Consider the following 18847-nt stretch of genomic DNA (forward strand, 5'->3'; position numbering starts at 1 on the left):
ATGAAGTAATCAGTCTCAGTGGTTTACCACAAATCTCCCTTTAGAAAACATTCCCTTAACGACCCGTGTATACACCTCTGATCCTCGACTTCAGAGAGAAGCAGAGGCCCACGGAGAAGCATATCGTATGAATTGGCTGCAGGGTTTCCCCTTTTGTTTGGCCCGGCTCTGCTTTTATGGAGGAGGGGTCCTGAGTTCTTACCGTGGGTTCTTATTGTTCAAGCTGAGAGCAATTTCATTGACTGCATGTGCATGAGACATGACCATATTGAAACCGTACTGCATGGAGAGAGACAGAGAGACAGAGAGGATGTGGTCAGAAAACCTGCATAAAGGTTCAGCACTTGACTGCACAGGAAGCATATCATGCTCCAAGTTTATGAGACATATCTGATTGTGGGTCGTAGGTGGTTCCTGGTACCTGGTAGTTCATGATTGCTCTCAGGCACATGATGCACACATGCACATCATCCTTTTGACTCACGAGGCGGGAGTTCTTGATGGTTTTGCTATTCGCGACTGAGCCGTAGCTGCAACAGATTCAGCACATTAAAGCAAATTCAGCAATGAAATTCATGTTCTGGCTTCTATTCTGTTAGTCAAACAGAGCTCTGAAGTGTATCTACTATTTTCTATGATTTTTGTTTTAAGTGTGTCGCAGCGAGAGACAGAAAGAGAAAATTACAGAGAATGAGGTCTGACAGAAAAAAACTTAGATGGCTTTTGAGGTTACAGATGCATTATGGGAAATGCCTGGTTTCCTTGTTGCTGTTAACAGACCGAATTCTGTTCACAGACTGCTATTATGTAACTGTATTGCACAGTCATTTCATGGTAACTGTTCTGGTAAGGTTTATGATCGGGATAACCATACATCAAGAATATGTTTTTTTTTCCATACTTTGTTACAAATGTGGGCGGAAAAACTTTTTATACCTTCTACCAATAACAGTTCAGTAGTAATTTATCTGACAATATATTTATATAATATTTATAAGTCTAGAGTCTGTCCTTGTGGACTATTTTTGTGCACCCTTATATAATATCTGTTTTTCCGATCAGACTTTACACCCTATCTGTCTTTAAGTCATGTCTCTACAGTGGTGAAGAGGAGAATCACAACTGTCCAACATATGTTGCTGCTCACAGCTGGATCTCATCTGTGGACAGTGCAGATGCACATCTGGGCAGATGAAGGAGAACGGTTAACAAAGAGACAGATAGCACTAAAGGTCAGAGACTTTTTAACAAACCAGTACTAAGACAATGGGCTTGCATGCAAATATAGCATTCAAGGTTAGCAGAGCAAGGCAGTAACAGAGGAAGCTAATAGCGGGAAGCTTGCTTAGCAATACGTACCGAAGAACAGACTGGCGGGCAGAGCGCACCAGAGTGTTGCAGAAGGGTTGGGCGTTCGTATGGTGCAGATCCTCTATGGACCTGCTCCAAGATTTAGACTTGTCCAAGAAGCTATCCTCCCAATTTTCCAGCCCCTCAAAATCCAACCTGGGCCATAGACAAACAGAGAAGCCAACACAGAGGCACAGGGGTGTAGATGAGAGGCATGGGGGAGGTTAGGTTTGCAAGGCAGCTTAGTAGAGAGCCAGGCATTATCACAAGAACTGTCATCAAGCTGCACGATAAAGCTCAGCACACAGATTCTGTCCCAAAGTATAGCTCAGCACTCAACCAGGTAGCATCCGTCCAGAAATGCATTCACGTTACAAAGTATGCAACAAGACACAGGAAATACATCCAATGAATGCAATGTACTAATATCACAGGCTCTAAAAGACTCAGCAGCTGGATTCACAGCCCAACCCAGTTCCTAAGGAAAGGTTTGGTCAAGAGGTGTGTGTGTGTGTGTGTGTGTGTGTGTGTGTGTGTGTGTGTGTGTGTGTGTGTGTGTGTACTTACATGACTGCACACTGAGCAAAGGAGAGGTATTCAACAAGGACATCAAGACCTCTGTTTTCATCATTGAGGAACTCCCTGACCCACCTGTGACGCATGAAAGCAGAGAGAGGTTAGCGGGGCGCCAGATCCAGAGTACACCCTTATCCTTTCGGACAGCCCGTTACCGACTAACAGAGAGAGAGAGACATAAAGAAAACTAGGATTCTTCTTATTCTGAAGCCTTCTCATAAATCCTTTTGTACTTAAAGAACTGGTTTAGAACAACTCAGGTCTAGTTTTGGCTTTTCTGCTGATCAATTGTAATACCAGTTATTTGTCCTTTTGGGTTTGCTTTGTTTTGCTTTTCTTTTTTAATTTATAAAAAGAACAAATAATAACTGAAATAAGGACAGCTAGCAGAGCACGTGACAGAAGAATGAACTTTAAAATGCTGAGGGAACATTTATCACTGTACTGTGTGACGTGGAATCACAATAGCAACTGATAAAACAGATGTGTACAGATGTATATAAGGAAAGGCTGTGTGACAATGTAACTAGATGTAGAGCCCCAGTACTTCTCTCAACCGCAACGAATATCAATGAGTTTTTAAGCAACTGTTCTAATAAATTAATAAATTACATAAGTGAAAGGAAGATTCTTTATATTGTCTTTCTTTTTCTTATTGCTATTTATTCTTTAGTGGATCTCTTTATTGTAGCTTTAAATGTAATTGTAAATCATGGATAGACTAGCAGGCAGGTTTAAACAAATTATTCATACACTGGTTCAACTTTGGCTGAACTTTTCATAGTTGTTATTTAAGTAATGCTGGAAGTTTTTAGAGGCATTTAAGCTTTCATATTCCGCTTCATTCACATCCAGCTGAATTTTCGGACACATCATGCTACTTGTTCAACTGATTTGTAGTTATACAGATCTACCATATATCCAGGTAATGATACTTCGGTAACTATTATAGGCAACATAATTACAAAAAAATGAGACGAAAGTTGTAATAAATGAGAATTATTTGGGATGACGGCTCTTCAATAGCTCTAAAAGAAAGTGGAAAAAATTCCATGGAAAGTAAAGCAGAGCAAGGCTTCAGTTTTCCTCACTCCAGTTTTCTCCAAACAAAGGAATTCCCATTGCAGCTAGAGAAAGAATGTGGAGGGCATATGGCTAAGAGAGCTGGGCTCAGGAAGAACCCCTGACACTCAACAGTATTTAGTCTGCCTCCCCCACAGACCCCTTTACCTCCTCCCCACATTTTGAGGGAACTCCAGGGGGAGATGGAATGAGGTAAAAGGTTCTTAAAATAGTCTTGAAATGATGGCTGTGATGACAGATTGCTGGTCAGCCAATGGCAAGTTAGGCAGGAAACCAATCAGGACCCTGACAGCGGAGGGAAGGAGGAAGAGGGAAAAGGAAGAGAGGTGAGCAGAGGAGCAGAGGAAAGCGAACAAAGCAACTAGACCGGGTCCAGGAGGGAGGAGGGGGGACGAGGAGGTGGGCTTGATCATCAGCTTCCTGCCCCCCTCCCTCGTTGCTGTGAACCCTCACTCTTTCCTCCCTGTACTTCTCTCCAACCAGTTGCTATTTCAGATTTTCTTGGCAATCTCAGGAATAACACACCAGACAGGGCTGAGGATTCAGACACACAATAAACCGGCATCTGTTACACTTAATCCCACCCACAAAAGTCTTCTGAAAATAGATCTCCTTTTCCTTTGCCTGTGAGCCTTTCTGGAAACTGCATTGAAAAAGAAAAAGTCCTTTATTGATGAAGGCAAATTGTATAAGAGTTATTCACGTGGCTCAATGAAGTCCATAAAAAATGAAGGTATGTTTTACTTTGGTTCACGGATTAAGTGGCAAGTCACTGCAGCACCTCCATGACTACGGATTACGTAGATCATGTCTGCAACACTGAAGGCTACGAATCGATAAAATAGCATCCACGTGTGTGATGGATGAGGAGGAAAATGTACTGCTTTTGAGTCTGCAATGCAAAAATGTGGTTTGCTTTACTATGCGAGACTTCTGTAAACATACATGTATCCCTGTGTTTGTTCTTGTGCTTTTCACTGGGTTCAGCAATGGTCAGCCGGGCTTCCTGTCCCTCTGGCATACAACAAAGCTTCCTGCTGCCTTCTATGGGGGAGTGGACAAGGCCATACAATGGCTACCATCTGGGCATTATGAGCACCAGCTCTATGAAGTGGAGCTGCAGAGCTTGGCAGTTGGAACAATAGGAGGGGGGAATCTGGGCACCAGAAAAAGCTCTGGGTCCCTGCAGCAGCAGCAGCAGCAGCAGCAGGGACACACAATAGAATATTCTTTACCGGGCAAAACAATAATGTGGTTTCCTTGAGCTTTAGATGAATAGACCTGCATAATTCACCAGAAAAATAGAAGCTAAGACATGATTACCCAATGTGATTTGTCCTCAGTGAAATCTCCAGTTCCCTCAGGACTTTTGTAGATTCCTGCACACGCCTGCGAAACTTCTGTAAGACACAACGAATGCTGGTTATTACAGGTTACATTGAAGCTGTGCTTTCTAGGCAGTTTTCATGAGAACTTTTCAGTTCCTCAAAAACAACAATAATCCTACTCAGCAGGTTTAGTGTTGCCCTCATCTTCAGGCTGAACTGTAAAATAAAGGATGAATAAAGGAGAACCAGAGAAGTCAAACACCCTGCAACCTGACCAATGAACTTCTGATACTTTAAGCTGGTAACAGCTGATAATGCCTCAAGCAGAGATAAGGAGAAGGTGCATCAGAGCTGTCACAGAAGTTGTGTGTGTAACCTGTAAGTAGACTTTGACACGCATCAATCAGCCGGGTTCTACTTTATGATTTTTGTACGGTCCCACCTTTCGTGTTACTCCAGGATCTAAGTACCCGCGAAGCTTCTGGATGTAGGTGTGAGGAGGATTCTTCACCTGAAACCTCTCCTGAAGATACACAAAAGAGCGGCGTGATGTAAGTTGCTGCAGTCAGCCACACCAAAATGTGGACAGGTGTGTGTAGTCTTACAGCAGGTTTACTAATTAATGATACAAAGTTCACAAATTCACCTGGTCGCAGATCAGGTCCCACTTCTTCTCATTGTCATACTGTCTGAGGAGCCGGGCTTTGTCTGGAGGCAGGTTCATAGAGTTCTGGGAAACAGAAAAAAACAAATAATGTAAGCATTAGTTTCATTCATAGTGTCTTTATGAGTCTCTGGCGCCATCAGCAAACTGATGACAACGTTTTCAAGACTTATACCGTGACCTCACTTCCTGTGTTGACATTTGGCATCCTGTTGAAGGAGACGACGTGCATCTCCTTCTCACTCTTTGGTCTCAGTATTGTTCAGGCAGCACATTTCTTCATAACACAACATGCTGCTATCAGGGTACCGGCCTATTACCGGACCTGTCATCAGACTTGTTATGTAAACCAGCAACACTTGAATGCCACACGAGATGACCTGATGCAGCCGTTTTTCTGGGCTCAATTTAAACCCCATATTATGTAATCTGTATTTAGAAACTAAGCACAAATTTAGGATCTCATGTCCTCATGACTGCTTTAAAAAAATAACGCAAGCTGAATGAAACTAGTGTTTGACTAATTACTTCCTCCAATGACACAAATGCTTATAAACAGAGGTTGACATGGAAATCTTAGATAGGAGGAAGTGCAACAATAAGGAGCAAACTAGTCACTGAAACCGACTGCCTCACTGATTCTCTTTGAAGAAATGTGCGATTGTTTTTGCACTCAGACCCCTCATTTCCAACAGTGTCAACAGTATCCCAAAGCTCAGCCACAAATGGCCCGTCAGCTTGACTTTTAACCTGCAGCTATAACTCAGACTGCTGTCTAAAATGCAACAGCTTGCCTTTTTAACCCATCCCACCAGGCCAGATGTGATGTTCACGCTGGCATGTTCCAGTGTGGAAAACAACACATACTTGTTTCTATGGTAGCAACTCAGTCACCAGAAGTGGTGGAAATATCGCACGAGAATATATTAAAATGACTTTTCCAAATCATTGCTCACTCCATCACAGCGTCATGAATCATTTTGTCCTTGCAAGCGCCAAATATGGAGGCAAATATGGTCCTGCCAGGACCATAAAGAGCTAATAATTTCTATACACGTTCACAGCTTTGTGATCACAGATTGCAGCACACATTCAAAAATAAGCGAAACAACTTTGAGCTGGCAGTGGATGCCCAAGAATAGCTATAAACAAGGTAAACTAAGAAAATGCAGGGCAGAGCTATAACAGGCTATCACCAGAGTGGAAAGCAGTGTGAAGATTTCACATATGGCTTATTTTGACTAACCCAAAATACCCACGCTGGAGAGAAAAAAGAAGTAACATGGGTACCAGATGTTCAGAATTACAAGAGGAATGTGTCCTGTTTGTAGTAGTAGTTTATAGTAGTAAACTTCTCTCATGTCTGACCCCCAAGCTGCTCTCTCCTCCTTTGCCTCTCCTGGGACAAGATTTACCTACAAGACCATCTTTAGGAAGGTCATAGATCTTCCACGTGTCTTTAATAAATGGTTTGTCTGAACTTTTTGGGTTTTTCCAAAAAACAGATCAATAATTTTTAATTTTTAATAAGACGGTTGTTCCAAATTGCCTCCTATCACTGTTCACTGATTAAAAACCGTTGTATATTTTTGAATAATAATCTACAGCTGGTCATCATGGGGCAAGAGAAATACGTATTTGTATATATTTATATTTGCTGGTCAGAGGATGAATTGAAATTTATTTTGATAATCGTAGAGATGACAAACATTAGCTTCTTATTTTGGAACGTTTTTGTGATTTTCTTAGACAAATAAACACATATGATTGACAGGATAGCTATCAAATGAATAATTGACGAACACAATCATAAGCAGCAGCCCTAATTTCCTTTATCGTACACTCTTCTGTGAAGGTAAGGTAAAGAGTTAAGCGAAATAGTCACGACTTTTCTATGGTCGCACGCTTCGGGTTGTACCCCGGCCCCAAAGCCGCCTTTGGTTTCTCAGTCAGTGCACATGAAAGTAGAGACAGGCTAAGAGCAGGGTCTCCTTTTTGTACTAATTTAATTCTGATTTACTGGAAAACATGCAGACCAGATGTATGCACAGATACTCCTTTTAGTAATGAAAAAATAAAAATAGGAACATAATTGATTATAGTTAAAAAAAAGAAAGTATATTTCGCTAAAGACAAATTAATGACCAGAATCCCTCAACTCACCGAAAAGCTATTCTGAGCAATGAGGACACATCACGTACTGCTGTTTAATGATGTTCAACTGTCACCTGAAGCCTCGGGTACTATAAATAAATAGCAGTGTGAGCGACAGAGGGGCAAAAGGCGGAGGGAAAGTTTCCTTTCTGACCAGATTTGGGTAATTTGAGCCAAGTAACCCAATTTAGCTAATTTCATTTCACTTTCTCCCACAGTGATATTATCGCTCGCTTCCTGTGTTTAGAAGAAGCTAAAAGAAGCTAAAGGAGAGGGGGCAGGAGCCTTTTATAATTTCGAAATCACTGGAATGTTTTAAAGGGAAAATACTACAGCTATGCCAAAAATGTTTTGGCGCTCGTTGCCCACATATTCTCTCCTCCAGCATGGCCTTTCTTGTTTGACCTGAGACTGGCATGACAAAGGATTCAGTGTGGAGCTTTGTTTTGATTCGGTGCTGTGCCATTCCCATCCTTTGACATTTGAGCCAACTTTTTTCCTCTCACAGAAAACCGCTAACAATGGCTGGTGGGCAGGGTCAGTGTATGCCCTCTGGTGCTGTGTAAAGCAAAATCCAGCTGAACACAACACCGATACACTTCACAACCAGATGAACTAGTTCTATTGTCACTGCTATCTGACAAATCGTTAGGTCCCAAATGTGAGCAAAGGGTGGAGATTGCAAACACAGCCATTTTGATCTCAGTGCATTAAACTGTTAATTTACTGAGGTTAAATCAGTTAAATGGTAAAAAAAAAAAAGTGAAATGCAGACACCATAACATAGATGTGCAAAAGTTCTGTCTTTAAAACATTTCTTTTGGTTTTCTTTAGTGTACATGACTGTAAAGTGAACAAATAAAGACGGAAAACTCGATGGTGCAGAGCAGAGGTCAGCCGTGAGGGGATAAATTCTGAAACAGGCATTTCCGTCATTAACAAAGGATGACAGAGGTTTTAAAGCGTCAACAGTTAAAGTAGTTCATGGGGTCATGTTTCTGGTTAAGAAGAGTCCAGGAAGTCCTAAGCAGAGCGCTCAAGTCACACACAGACCCCCACAAGTGAGGGGATGTTTTGAAGAGCCCATGGACCTTTGAGAAATTAGAGTCGCCAGGGCAACTCCGTCCTGCCCTACGCTGGACAGCTTCCTAATCCAAATGATTTACAATCGGCCCGATGTTACGTTATTGACCTGCAAGTCCCACCAGAAGTCCCCAGAGATACCAGTCTGAAAGCAGGACAAGATGTTTCCTCCACAGCTTTTCTCAGTTTCTCTCACACTTTCAGTTGGGATAGCGCGTCACACCAGTGTGCACAAAACTAAAAGATTTTTAATTGGAGAGCTCTGCTTGTGGAATTTCCTCAACTTGTTTGTTCTTGCAGAGGACAACATGCTGCTCATAAGTTGTTCCCAGGTACGCAACAGACATTTACTCTGTAAGTCACTGGTGCTAAAAACATGGTGCAGGATAAACTGCTCTTTTTTTTTTTTTTTGAGTTGTCTGATAATATGGATTTAAATTAGCAACCCTGCAGTTTGAGAGCAAGACTGCCAGCTCTCAGGCTTACTTGTGGTTCCTAGAGTTTCTAAAAGTAGAATGGGAGGCCAAGCCTTCAGCTATCAGGCCTCGGTCCTGTGGAACCAGCTCTTCAGGATTCAGGAGACAGACACCCTCTCTAGTTTTGAGATTAGCCCCAAAAATTTCCTCATTTTTAATAAAGGTTATAGTTAAGGCTGGACCAGGTGGCCCTGAACCATCCTTTAGTTACACTGCTATAGGTTCAGACTGCTGCAAGACTTGATGTGATGGACTGAACACTTCTTCTCCACTCCCCACATGTTTATATATCATGGCAGCATGTCATTACATTTTTGTCATCTCTTTCCCTTAGTCTGTGTTTTGTCCTGTCTCCCTATGCTCTTTTTTTTCTTTTCGCTTCTCTTCTGTCTCTTCTCTTTCCCTTCACCCCCCAGCCAGTCGTGGCAGATGGTTGCACCTCCCTGACTGTGGTTCTGCTGGAGGTTTCTCCCTGTTAAAAAACAGTTTTACCTTTCTGTCTGTACTGTAGGGTCTTTATCTTATGGTGTAAAACACCCTGAGATGACTGTTGTTGTGATTTGGCGCTTTATACTTTTTTAACTGAAATAAGTGACTTACTAAGAAGATACATTCAGTGTGATTCTTTCTTTTGTGGTCTGTCGGTGGGATGGAAATGCAGAGTCTGTGTCTTTTATCTGCTTTGATAGGTTTACACAGAGCAGACAGTTATCATCATCTCACAGGAAAATGAGTGGGTGGCTAAGGAGCTCACTGTCGTAGTTCAAACATGGAGGCCCAGACGGCCCTCGTTCCCCCCAACCTGTCTGTCTGGTCATCAGGGTGGGGTCCAGGAAAACGGGATCTGTGGCTTAACTCAATTGCTACCATAATCAGGGCCGACGACACACTGACCCTATTGCAGGACAAAGCAAGGACTTTTTAAAAATATGTCTCTGCATAACAGTTGTTTCACAACGGCCAGTCAATGACCTTCAACAGATTCTACTAAAACTAATCAGCTACTTACTCTTACTGTTCATGAAGCCATCGATCATTAAATCATGCACTTTACTTCATATGTGCATTCTTGTTGTCTTATTCTTCAGTTTTCTCTGTGCAAACTCTTGCTCCCAAGCAACACAGCTGTATATGAACAAGAGACATCCTTCAATAATCCAGTAACACAAGGAAGATAATGAAACAGCCAATAAGGGTAAGATAAGACCTGGTCCTCATTATCAAAAGGTGCTGTGTGAGGAGGGTGGTAACAGGCAAACTACTGACTGTTACATCCAGCAAGGGGGCAAAGAAAGCACAATGAATAAAGAACCTGGCACAAGAGTGTTTCCCTTAAGCTTATTAAATGCATAGCTTAGATTTAAAGTGATACTCGGAATCCTACTGTACCAGAATATGCTGGACACAGTTCAAGATAAATGTCTCCTTCAGAGGTTTAAAAAAACCTGACTACATCCGAAGTGAACGCGAACATACAGAACCAAATGGATAATTGCCTAACATATTATACTTGTCATACACATGAAATAGAGTTCTACAAGCCAGAATTGTTTATAAGACATGTGGTAAAAGCATAAACCAGACTGGCTGTTTGTGACACAGCCTGTAGCTTTTTATTAATGAATGTCGCTGCCTGGGCTATTGTTGAAGTCCTCCCTTTTTCTTGGTAGGGAAGCACAATAAGAGGAGACAGGATGAGTGGCTCAGCTGTTGTCGTCACTGGGCTGCAGACACTTCCTCAACTCTTCAGGAAATCAAAAACTGCCCTGGGTATTTTTAAATTTGTTGTGTAGCTGTGTAATTGGAGCCTGACCAGTATGTAATGTTTGGAGCTAGTAGCAATATTTGGGGAAGTAAAAACAATTCCACGATCAATATAATGGGTTTAAAAAAAATGTATATGTTCTATTGAAAAGAGATCATGAAGGGAAATCATTTAATTACTTTCCAGCAATCTGTTTAAAAACTACTTTGCGACTTAATGTGAAGATCCCGCTTGACTGCATCAATGTCAGCTTACTCGTCTACATAAACTGGAGTCAGATTAGCGCTGCTGAAACACTCTTAAATTTACATTAAGTATTTTTTCTGCATTGTATTCTGCACAATTTTTTTTTTTTTATAAAAGTAACCTTTTGGTTTCAGCATCTTTCAGCAGGACATATCACAAATGCCGATATTTCTGATTGGCCGGTACTCATCCAATATATCGGTCGGTCTTGGTCTACATGTAAAACAAACATTTGTCTTCTATTGCATATTCACTCAAACAATGTATTTACGTATGCAGGTAAAGCTTAACTGATTTGACAGGAAGAGGAGCAGAGTGTGAGAAAACACTGCCCCCCTTTGTCTACGAGATATCTGATCACCTGTCGCTCTTTTTGCAAGGTAACCCAAACCGGGCAAGCGCAACAATGCGTAGGTCCTGCACAAAGATCCTGAAAGACAGAGGGGCCAACAAACCAGCTGCTACCAGTTCTACCAAACACACACTGAAAAGAGGAGGGACAAAGAGTGGAGAGGGGGAGATGCATTTTCTTGAAGGCAGGGCAGCAAAAGTTCTTGGGGTCAGTGCCCCTCCCTGCTCGCCGCTCATGATGGTGGTTTGTGTTTACAAAGTAAATATGAGCAGGCACAGTCACAAGCTTCTTATTAAGACATTAATGTAACAGGTAGGGCAAAGCACCTCGTTTATGTGGAAACACGGTCTCGACAGGCAAACCACATTCTCACTATGCAAAACCTAGAGCGTGTATTTTAAGTGAAGACACAAATACGGAAATCACCTGCAACTGCTTTCGATTTTCCAACACTTAATCAATACAGTTAGAACCTTCTCTTCTTAATTCCCCTTTATGTATAACTAGTTCGAGAAGATTAAAGCCTAATCTCAAAACCCATTCATCTATAACGCCACAAAACCGAGAAAAGCAGCTGATTCTCATTTATGTGTTAGGCTGGAAATAGAAGTAGACGCCATTTCAATTTGATAAATGACAAAAAACAATTAAATTATTATCAGATTGATTCTTGATTTCTCTATTTCTACACACATAAGGCACATAAGAGCAGACAGATTCACTGGCTGAAAAGCATTGTGTTAAATCCCCATTAGATGAAGACTTAAAGGCAACAGTTTGCAGCTGTGGTGTAATATTTTCAGCCTCTTTCGCACTTATCTGTCCTCATTCTAGTCACCGGCCTTCCCATCTTTAGCCCGAACACTCTCCAAACCCTCCCTTCTTCGTCATTGACCTCTGGCTCAGTCTGCTGAGAGATATAACTTTCCCTCCAATCTGCTTTTCACAACACTCAACAAAATAACAGGAAATTGGAGAAATGCCATTTCCAGTTCATAAACCCGGAGCTACCTCCCAGAACCCCTTTGTTAACCTGATTATTTAAGCAGTGGTGCAGCGGTGATCGACAGCAGTGATAGCTGGGTTGAAATGAAAGGCCTTTATCATCACAGACTTCTTTGAAGGCTGATTCACAGTCAGAGCCTGAGATAACAGCAAAAATGTCCTGAGCTCAAGGTCATCTTAAAGACAGATGTTCCAAACGGTTCAAATATGACCTCATGTGCAACGCAAACTTGTTTACAGGTCTCCAGGAAGTTGTTGTGTTCCAAAACAACAGTGATGTAAAATGACTGCAGCAGCACCGATATTGTACAGTTTATTTACCGTATCTAGGAAATGCGACCACAAAGATATGAGTGATGTAAGAAGACACAAAAAAAAAATACAGCAATTAGCCATTAATCGGAAGCAGGAGATTATTGCTGTGGAGAAAATATCCTGTTAGTTCACCCTGTGAGTTCATGCAAGAGCTGTGAGCACACCAGCCAACAGGGTATATACACAGTGAATGCCAGGAATGCAGGTGCATGAAGGCTTCAATAACTCATGCCAGTGTGGCCTTTAAACACAATGCCCAGCCCAAATCTGAGCCTGAGCTATGGAGAAACATTTCAAAGTTTTCTGAATCAGACCAATACTTGGAGGAATTGCTTCCTCAAAGGGAAGGTTATGTTTTAAGAAGAAGTGGTGCAAATAAAATAAAGCAGAAGCAAAACCAATACAAAATCAAGACTCCCATCAATAACTGTAACTATTAAGAAAGTTTCCCATTGTTTCTCAATATGACTTCATTAAGTTCAGACGTAACATAAAAACAGAACTGTGATCGTAAGAAATGAGCACATTAAGGAAGATTACTAAATGACACTGAAGCTGAGCATGAGACATTATTCATCATGTTACTAAGGCAGGTCTATACCAGAGACAGCATCAAGCTGTACTTCCTAGCATCTGTTTAAAAAAAAGTATAGCTGCAAGGTCAGGGTTCCCACTGTACTGAAAAGGAAACCACTTCTTCAACCTACAGCCCTGGTGCAGCTGCGTTAGCGGCACATGCAATCCCCCCCCCCCAAACTGCTTGTACAGAATAGTATAGTATTTTGGGGCAATACTTATTTGAACTATCAGTAAGTTAGCTAAATGTGAAGCTGAAGCGAGCAGAGGGTTAGCTTGACGTAACCAAATAGCTAACGTGGTTCTGTCACCACAACACTTCATTTTTATTCGTGTAACACATTAATAAGAAAACCTCAAAGCCTTTTGACTTTATAGAGACTTGTACTGTGCAAAAGTCTTGAGCCACCCCTCGTGTCTGTATATTTTGTTTCCAGGGAGCCAGACCTTTTTTTCTAATTACGTAAGCTAGTTAACAGCCTTTTTCACAGTACTGTACATGCTTTAAAACAAAATAGCCTCTTAGACTTAATCCTTTTTATGGTATTTATGCTAACAACCCTTATCTGTGGGGTCAGTATTCACATATAGCTCTAAGCAAGCATTGAGCCAAGTGACCAAAATGCCAACTTTTTCTTAAAAAATCTGATCTGATCTATATGTACATATTATATCACCCAGCTGTAACTTAACCCTTGCTTTCCAAAATAACTACAAGGAGAGAATAAGTGAAGCAGTAAAGCCCTGAACCAGACTGGAGAACTGTAGCCTCAGGGTGCAGAGAGCCAGGTGGATAGCCTTGTGCTGATCCCCCCACCCCACCTGCTTGGCTGCACTAGGACTAAGTTATTAGTGTGTACTCAATTCCCATAATCCCTTTCTTTCTGAGACAGAGTGGTGGGTGGCTGAACCAGATGTATATAATTAATGCAGCTTTTCCTTCTGAGAAAAGAAGCAATGTGGAATTGGGATATCAGGCAAATAAAAAAACTCAAATTATCATCAAACACATTAAAATGATTTAGGTTTTATGTCTGATAAACACATCAATCAGCTTGAATCTATTAGTTCCTCTTAAGTGGAATCCAGCAGACACTACGGCTTCCCTTAGATCTTCCCCATCAAGAAACAGTGATGTAAGACATGGCACTGGAGTTACATTGTCAGCATTTCACTACATCTGACAAATGACACAGATCTAACCTTCTCTTTAGTTTTCCCAACATTTGCTGCTGCTTAATCTCAAAACCTCTTTCATGAGCAATCAAAAGACGAAAGAAAAACTGCAACAGCACATCCACGCATGACGCAACTTGATGTCAGCATTTAATAGACACGGGGAGCTGAGCGGAGCAAGATGAATGGTTTAGGGCGGTTTCCAGCGCAATCAAGAAGTGAAAATAATCCTGCACTGCTCCTGTAACAGCTCTTAAAGATGTGTGCGGCGTTTAAAGATGTTGGTAAAGCCATTATAACCAAGAACAGTGGCAGGCCGCCAGTTCAAAGGGAATTTTCCTCCTTTTGAGGTCTCCTGTGGCCTCAGCCTAGACCAGGCCACAGGAATCCAGCAGTGGATTGGTGCACAAACCTGGAACCTTAAAAGATCCCAGGCTTTGAAATGCCACTCACTCATCTCACATTATTTTTATAAAGACAGAGTCATATGGAGAAAGTTACTGTGCAGGGCAAAGCCACACCGAGAGTGAGTTTGGGGAACGGGAAGGTAGGAAACACTGACTGGGTGAGTGAATGAGAGGCTCCATATCCATCTGGAATTGCACAAAACCAAGGATAAGTGAGAGTTACCAAGGACAAAGAGGGGGTAAAAGGAGCCAAAACTATTAAAAGAATTCTACCAATGACCAAGATATAATTTTACAAATATGGCTTTGATGTATTTACACTTGTCTGTCTGTGGGGTCTACAAAGATCTGTATCGTAAGCTTAACTTAATGGCAACGTTATGCACCAGTAGCAGCATGGAGGGAACACAGTTCTCATTGTAAGGCAAACCAACCACAACTACCACTGGCTACAATGCAATTTCCCCTGTAAAATACAGGAAGAAAATACCAGGCAGCTGTTTCCAGCCGCACAAAACTGGGCTGAAACTGTTTCTGAAGATGCTGGACAAAAGAGAGGAGATGGAATGAGAAGATGCTTTTAACACATGCAGCCGGTTAAACCTGACCCAGGCATTTTATTAGCAGACGGCATGAACTAGTCGAGGCCAACCCAGGGGTCTCGCCCCTCCTCCACCGCCTTCAACAATCTACAGTAGAGAAATTCTGTTAAAGTCATTAGCCCACGCATATTACTACGCTCGCAAAGGCTGCTGAGCCCATGACATCATTATGGGCTGCTGTCATTCCAGTGGGATGTCTGTGAGCTCTGTCTGAGAGAGAGTTGGGCAGTCCCAACCATTTGCACCAGCATGCCATCATGAAGCATAGAAAACACAGTGGTCCAGAGGAGGAGAAATTACCCATTTCAAAATATCCATTTATGGAGCGCTGAAGCTGAAGCGAAGCCAGTTATGTCTCTGCAAACAAATGCTGAAGAAAGAAATCAGCTCAGCTTAGAAAGAGTGATGTGAAGTGTCTCAGATGCTTGGCACATGCGGTATGATAGTATGGGAAGTGCACCTTGGGATCCAGCCCCAGACAGCCAAGCCATGAGGTTGCCTTCCAGAAGAGCTCTAACTGCAAAATCAGGAGCCTTTGATGTAGCGCTATCTCACAACAAACAGCTAGCAGGGCCGAGAGAAAAGCACTGTCTGATAAGGACTTGAATATATAGAAGAACGTTGCACTTTCCCACAAAGTAAAGGAAATGTGGAGCTATTATGGGCCAGAGTGAGGTGGAGGCTGGAGAGGTTGAAAACTTTTCCCACTCGAAAACACAACTGAAATGTTGAGTCTACTGCTCCATGCATAGAAATCATCTGCTCTGCACGGCAGAACATAATAACAGGGACCGATTTGTGCTGCAGTACTTTCAAACAGCTAGACTTTTCCTAGGCAGGATGTGTCGATAAAAAAAATACCCAAAAAGTGTTTTTATATGTGAAAGACGAGTGAAGTTCTTTTTATTCTGACTTTTTTTTTTTTTTTTTACAGCCACTCACTTCATAAAGAAGTTATCTGCATCAAAGGGACATGCCGTGGGCTGTCGTAGTAGAGCTTGTAGCATAGCACAGTGTGTAATTGTCGTAATAGCTGAGATATAGCACAGCATTCAAAATCAGGGGCTGAATGGCTTCTTGCTGCGTTAGTCTCCTCATACGAGAGCTTCGCTCCGTGGCTGCTGATTGCTCTGGCAAGCAAATAATGGCTTCATTCCAGAAACATGGAAGGTCCAAGAAAGAGACCGTCTGAGTGATGCTGCGAGGATCCACTCACATCTTCGGTGCTTGATGCTGTAATTAGGGCCTTAGACAGCTGAAAGTCAGAGCTGGGTGTGGTAATGTTGAAAATGTGGAGTGAGGAGCACAAAATAAGCACCCATGGGAAATTAGGATGCTACTGTTTGACAAGGAAAATAAATAGAAACAGAAAAAAGTCTAAAAATCTGGATTACTCAGATTTCAGCTGAATGCTGTTATGTGTCAGTATGATAGGCAAGGAGCCAGACGGAGGTGGAAGAAGTATTCAAACAAGCAGTTTAAAGAAGTCCTGTGAGTAATACACTGTGACTAAAACAGTTAGGAAGGAAACATGTCCTGGTGATCGTTCCAGTACCAAAGTTCCCGTCAAATGTTGTCTCAGATACAGTGCTGTGCAGAAGTCTTGAGCCACCCCTTACTTCTTTATAAATGGCTAGGAACATAGGAAACGGACATAAATGAGAATGCAGTATGTAAGGCAAAAGATTTTGTGCAATTCTAAAGAGTTTGAAAGTCAATATTGGTAAGTTGTCTTCATGAATATTTATCCAGGCGTCTTCCTGGTTGTTTCAAAGCTCTTCTTTGGTTGTTGGCTGCTTTTTGTTTTTATTCCATGACAGAACTCTCCAGTGTGTTAACAGTGGCTGTAGACACCGCTGTAAAGACCTGTTGCAGCTGATTTTCAGTCCACTTCTTGTGCAATTTGGCTGAGCTGAAAGCCCAGGTGCATCTCTCAGGTCACGACTCAAACACGTGACTTCCACATGTTTCAGAGAGTTTTTAGGCCTGCAACTTTTCCACCTGTTTTCTCATTTTTTCTAAGATCACGTTGCACATTATGGTGAATGTTTTCAGCTTTTAGCTCTTTTGGGATCACCTTAATGATGCAAAAATACTGTTTTATGCCTGTGAGACTGTTATGTTTGGCATTTTTTATAGATTCAACCAATGAACCAACCTGGAGAAATATTGTTCAAGACAGCTTTAAAAATGGCAACAACGTCAGGTTACTTGGAAGCAAAATATACAAAAATTAGAGATGGCTCGAGACTTTTACTGTGTTACTATGACAAAAGTGGACTGAAGTAAAATCTTCATTTGAACCCTCATCACGGCCTCAATATTATATCATACTATAAGGACTGCATGTTGACATGATTTGCGACCAGCACACCCGGGCTGTCCCATCTAAACTCAAAGTTTACTGGCTTCCTTGTTAAGATGAGAGGGCTGTCACCACTCAAGCACGACAATGTTTAAGTCTGACATGGTTGAACAGCAATCTCACAAGATGCATGCAGGAAACGAAAGTTTCAGACATAAGTTTTGCACATTAACCCTGATAAAACCACAACTTGTTGCCACTACTCTTTGAGTTTGTTAAACTGAATTAAAACGTTAAGTAAATGAAAGAGATTAAGGGGGATTCTCTGACAATTTGGAAAACTTTTAAGAGTAAGAGGCTTTACATAAAAAGAAAATTGAATTTAAAAAAAAAGATGGACGGATGGAAACATATGTTTTCTTATTTTTTCATCAGAACAATACGAGACTTTTTGTGGAATCCCCAAATTAAAACTGTATAGTCAAAGTCGAGCTGCTGGCTGATTACATTCCGCCCACCTAAGTGGAAAAAACCCCAAACAAAACCCAAATTTTCATTAAAGCATCTCCTCTTCGCTTCAGCGCATGAATAATGAAGGAATCTAGACACGCGATCGTGCTTGAAAGAGAAAGTAGCCGTAAAGTCCCGCTTTGTGATGTGCTGAACGCTGAAATGCCCCCTCTGACGCATAAATGACACCCTGTCATCCTTGTTCGACTCCGCTGATCGACAGGGAGGTGGGTGTCGACGGTGCGCTCGCTATTACAAAGCGTCTAAACGCCTAAACTCGGGCCTGATGTGGAGGGTGTAGGGAGGTAGGAAAGGGGAGGATACTTCGGGTGTGGGAGTTTTGGGGGAATTCAGAAAATGTTGTTTTTTAGATGAGTCGCCTGCAGCGAGAGGGGCTAAACTAAATAAACGCAGAATGCTGTGATGTTCTCCGTCAAGGATATGCAGGAAAATGTCCTCCATCCTGTAGAGGAGAGGGGGGGAAATCCCGTTTACCTCTCCCCCTACCAAACACCACCACCTCCACCACTCTCGCCATGCCGCGCTCAGTATGTGCCACTTCAGCCAAACGCTGAGTTGTCTGACTTTTGGAGAGACAAAAGAACCGCAGAAGTGGGGAGAGAATGAGGGGCGGGACGGTTCATTTAATACATCAGCAGCTCATAATGGTCCATAATAGTCCAAATAAATAAACAAATAAACAATAAATAACAAATAAACAAAAAAGAGCAAGAAATAAACTTTTTTTCATATATAGAAAGAACAAGACAGTCCACTATATGGGTTGTTTATAACTGTGATCCAGTGCTTTAAGGGAAAATAAACCCACTACCGACAAGTTTAAAAGCTCAACAAGTTTAAAAGCAAAACACAG

The 18847-nt window shown here is 41.8% G+C and overlaps 1 protein-coding gene across 8 annotated transcripts in view; it reads right to left on the minus strand.

Moving 5' to 3' along the window:
• The window catches only part of fmnl3 (formin-like 3), a 31975-nt gene that overhangs the window by 12494 nt on the left and 634 nt on the right, over positions 1 to 18847 (minus strand). For 7 of the 8 annotated variants that reach the window (XR_015126740.1, XM_086278908.1, XM_086278909.1 and 4 more), the window contains exons 2-8: positions 4984 to 5067; positions 4780 to 4860; positions 4333 to 4409; positions 1918 to 2001; positions 1360 to 1506; positions 422 to 530; positions 203 to 279 (exon numbers count right to left, since the gene is read on the minus strand). Coding sequence is in view for 7 of the 8 variants with exons in the window: in XM_086278908.1 (XP_086135034.1) it covers positions 203 to 279; positions 422 to 530; positions 1360 to 1506; positions 1918 to 2001; positions 4333 to 4409; positions 4780 to 4860; positions 4984 to 5067 (659 nt within the window). In the remaining variant the exon portion in view is untranslated. The remainder of the gene's footprint in view (positions 1 to 202; positions 280 to 421; positions 531 to 1359; positions 1507 to 1917; positions 2002 to 4332; positions 4410 to 4779; positions 4861 to 4983; positions 5068 to 18847) is intronic. The other variant, XM_086278911.1, reaches the window with a different exon arrangement.

This window comes from Aulonocara sp. 'chitande type north' Nkhata Bay, linkage group LG20 (genome assembly GCF_057382095.1).
Source record: "Aulonocara sp. 'chitande type north' Nkhata Bay isolate Kocher_YH1m ecotype deep benthic linkage group LG20, A_spYH_male_GT1.1, whole genome shotgun sequence".
In the NCBI taxonomy this organism is placed as follows: Eukaryota; Metazoa; Chordata; class Actinopteri; order Cichliformes; family Cichlidae; genus Aulonocara; species Aulonocara sp. 'chitande type north' Nkhata Bay.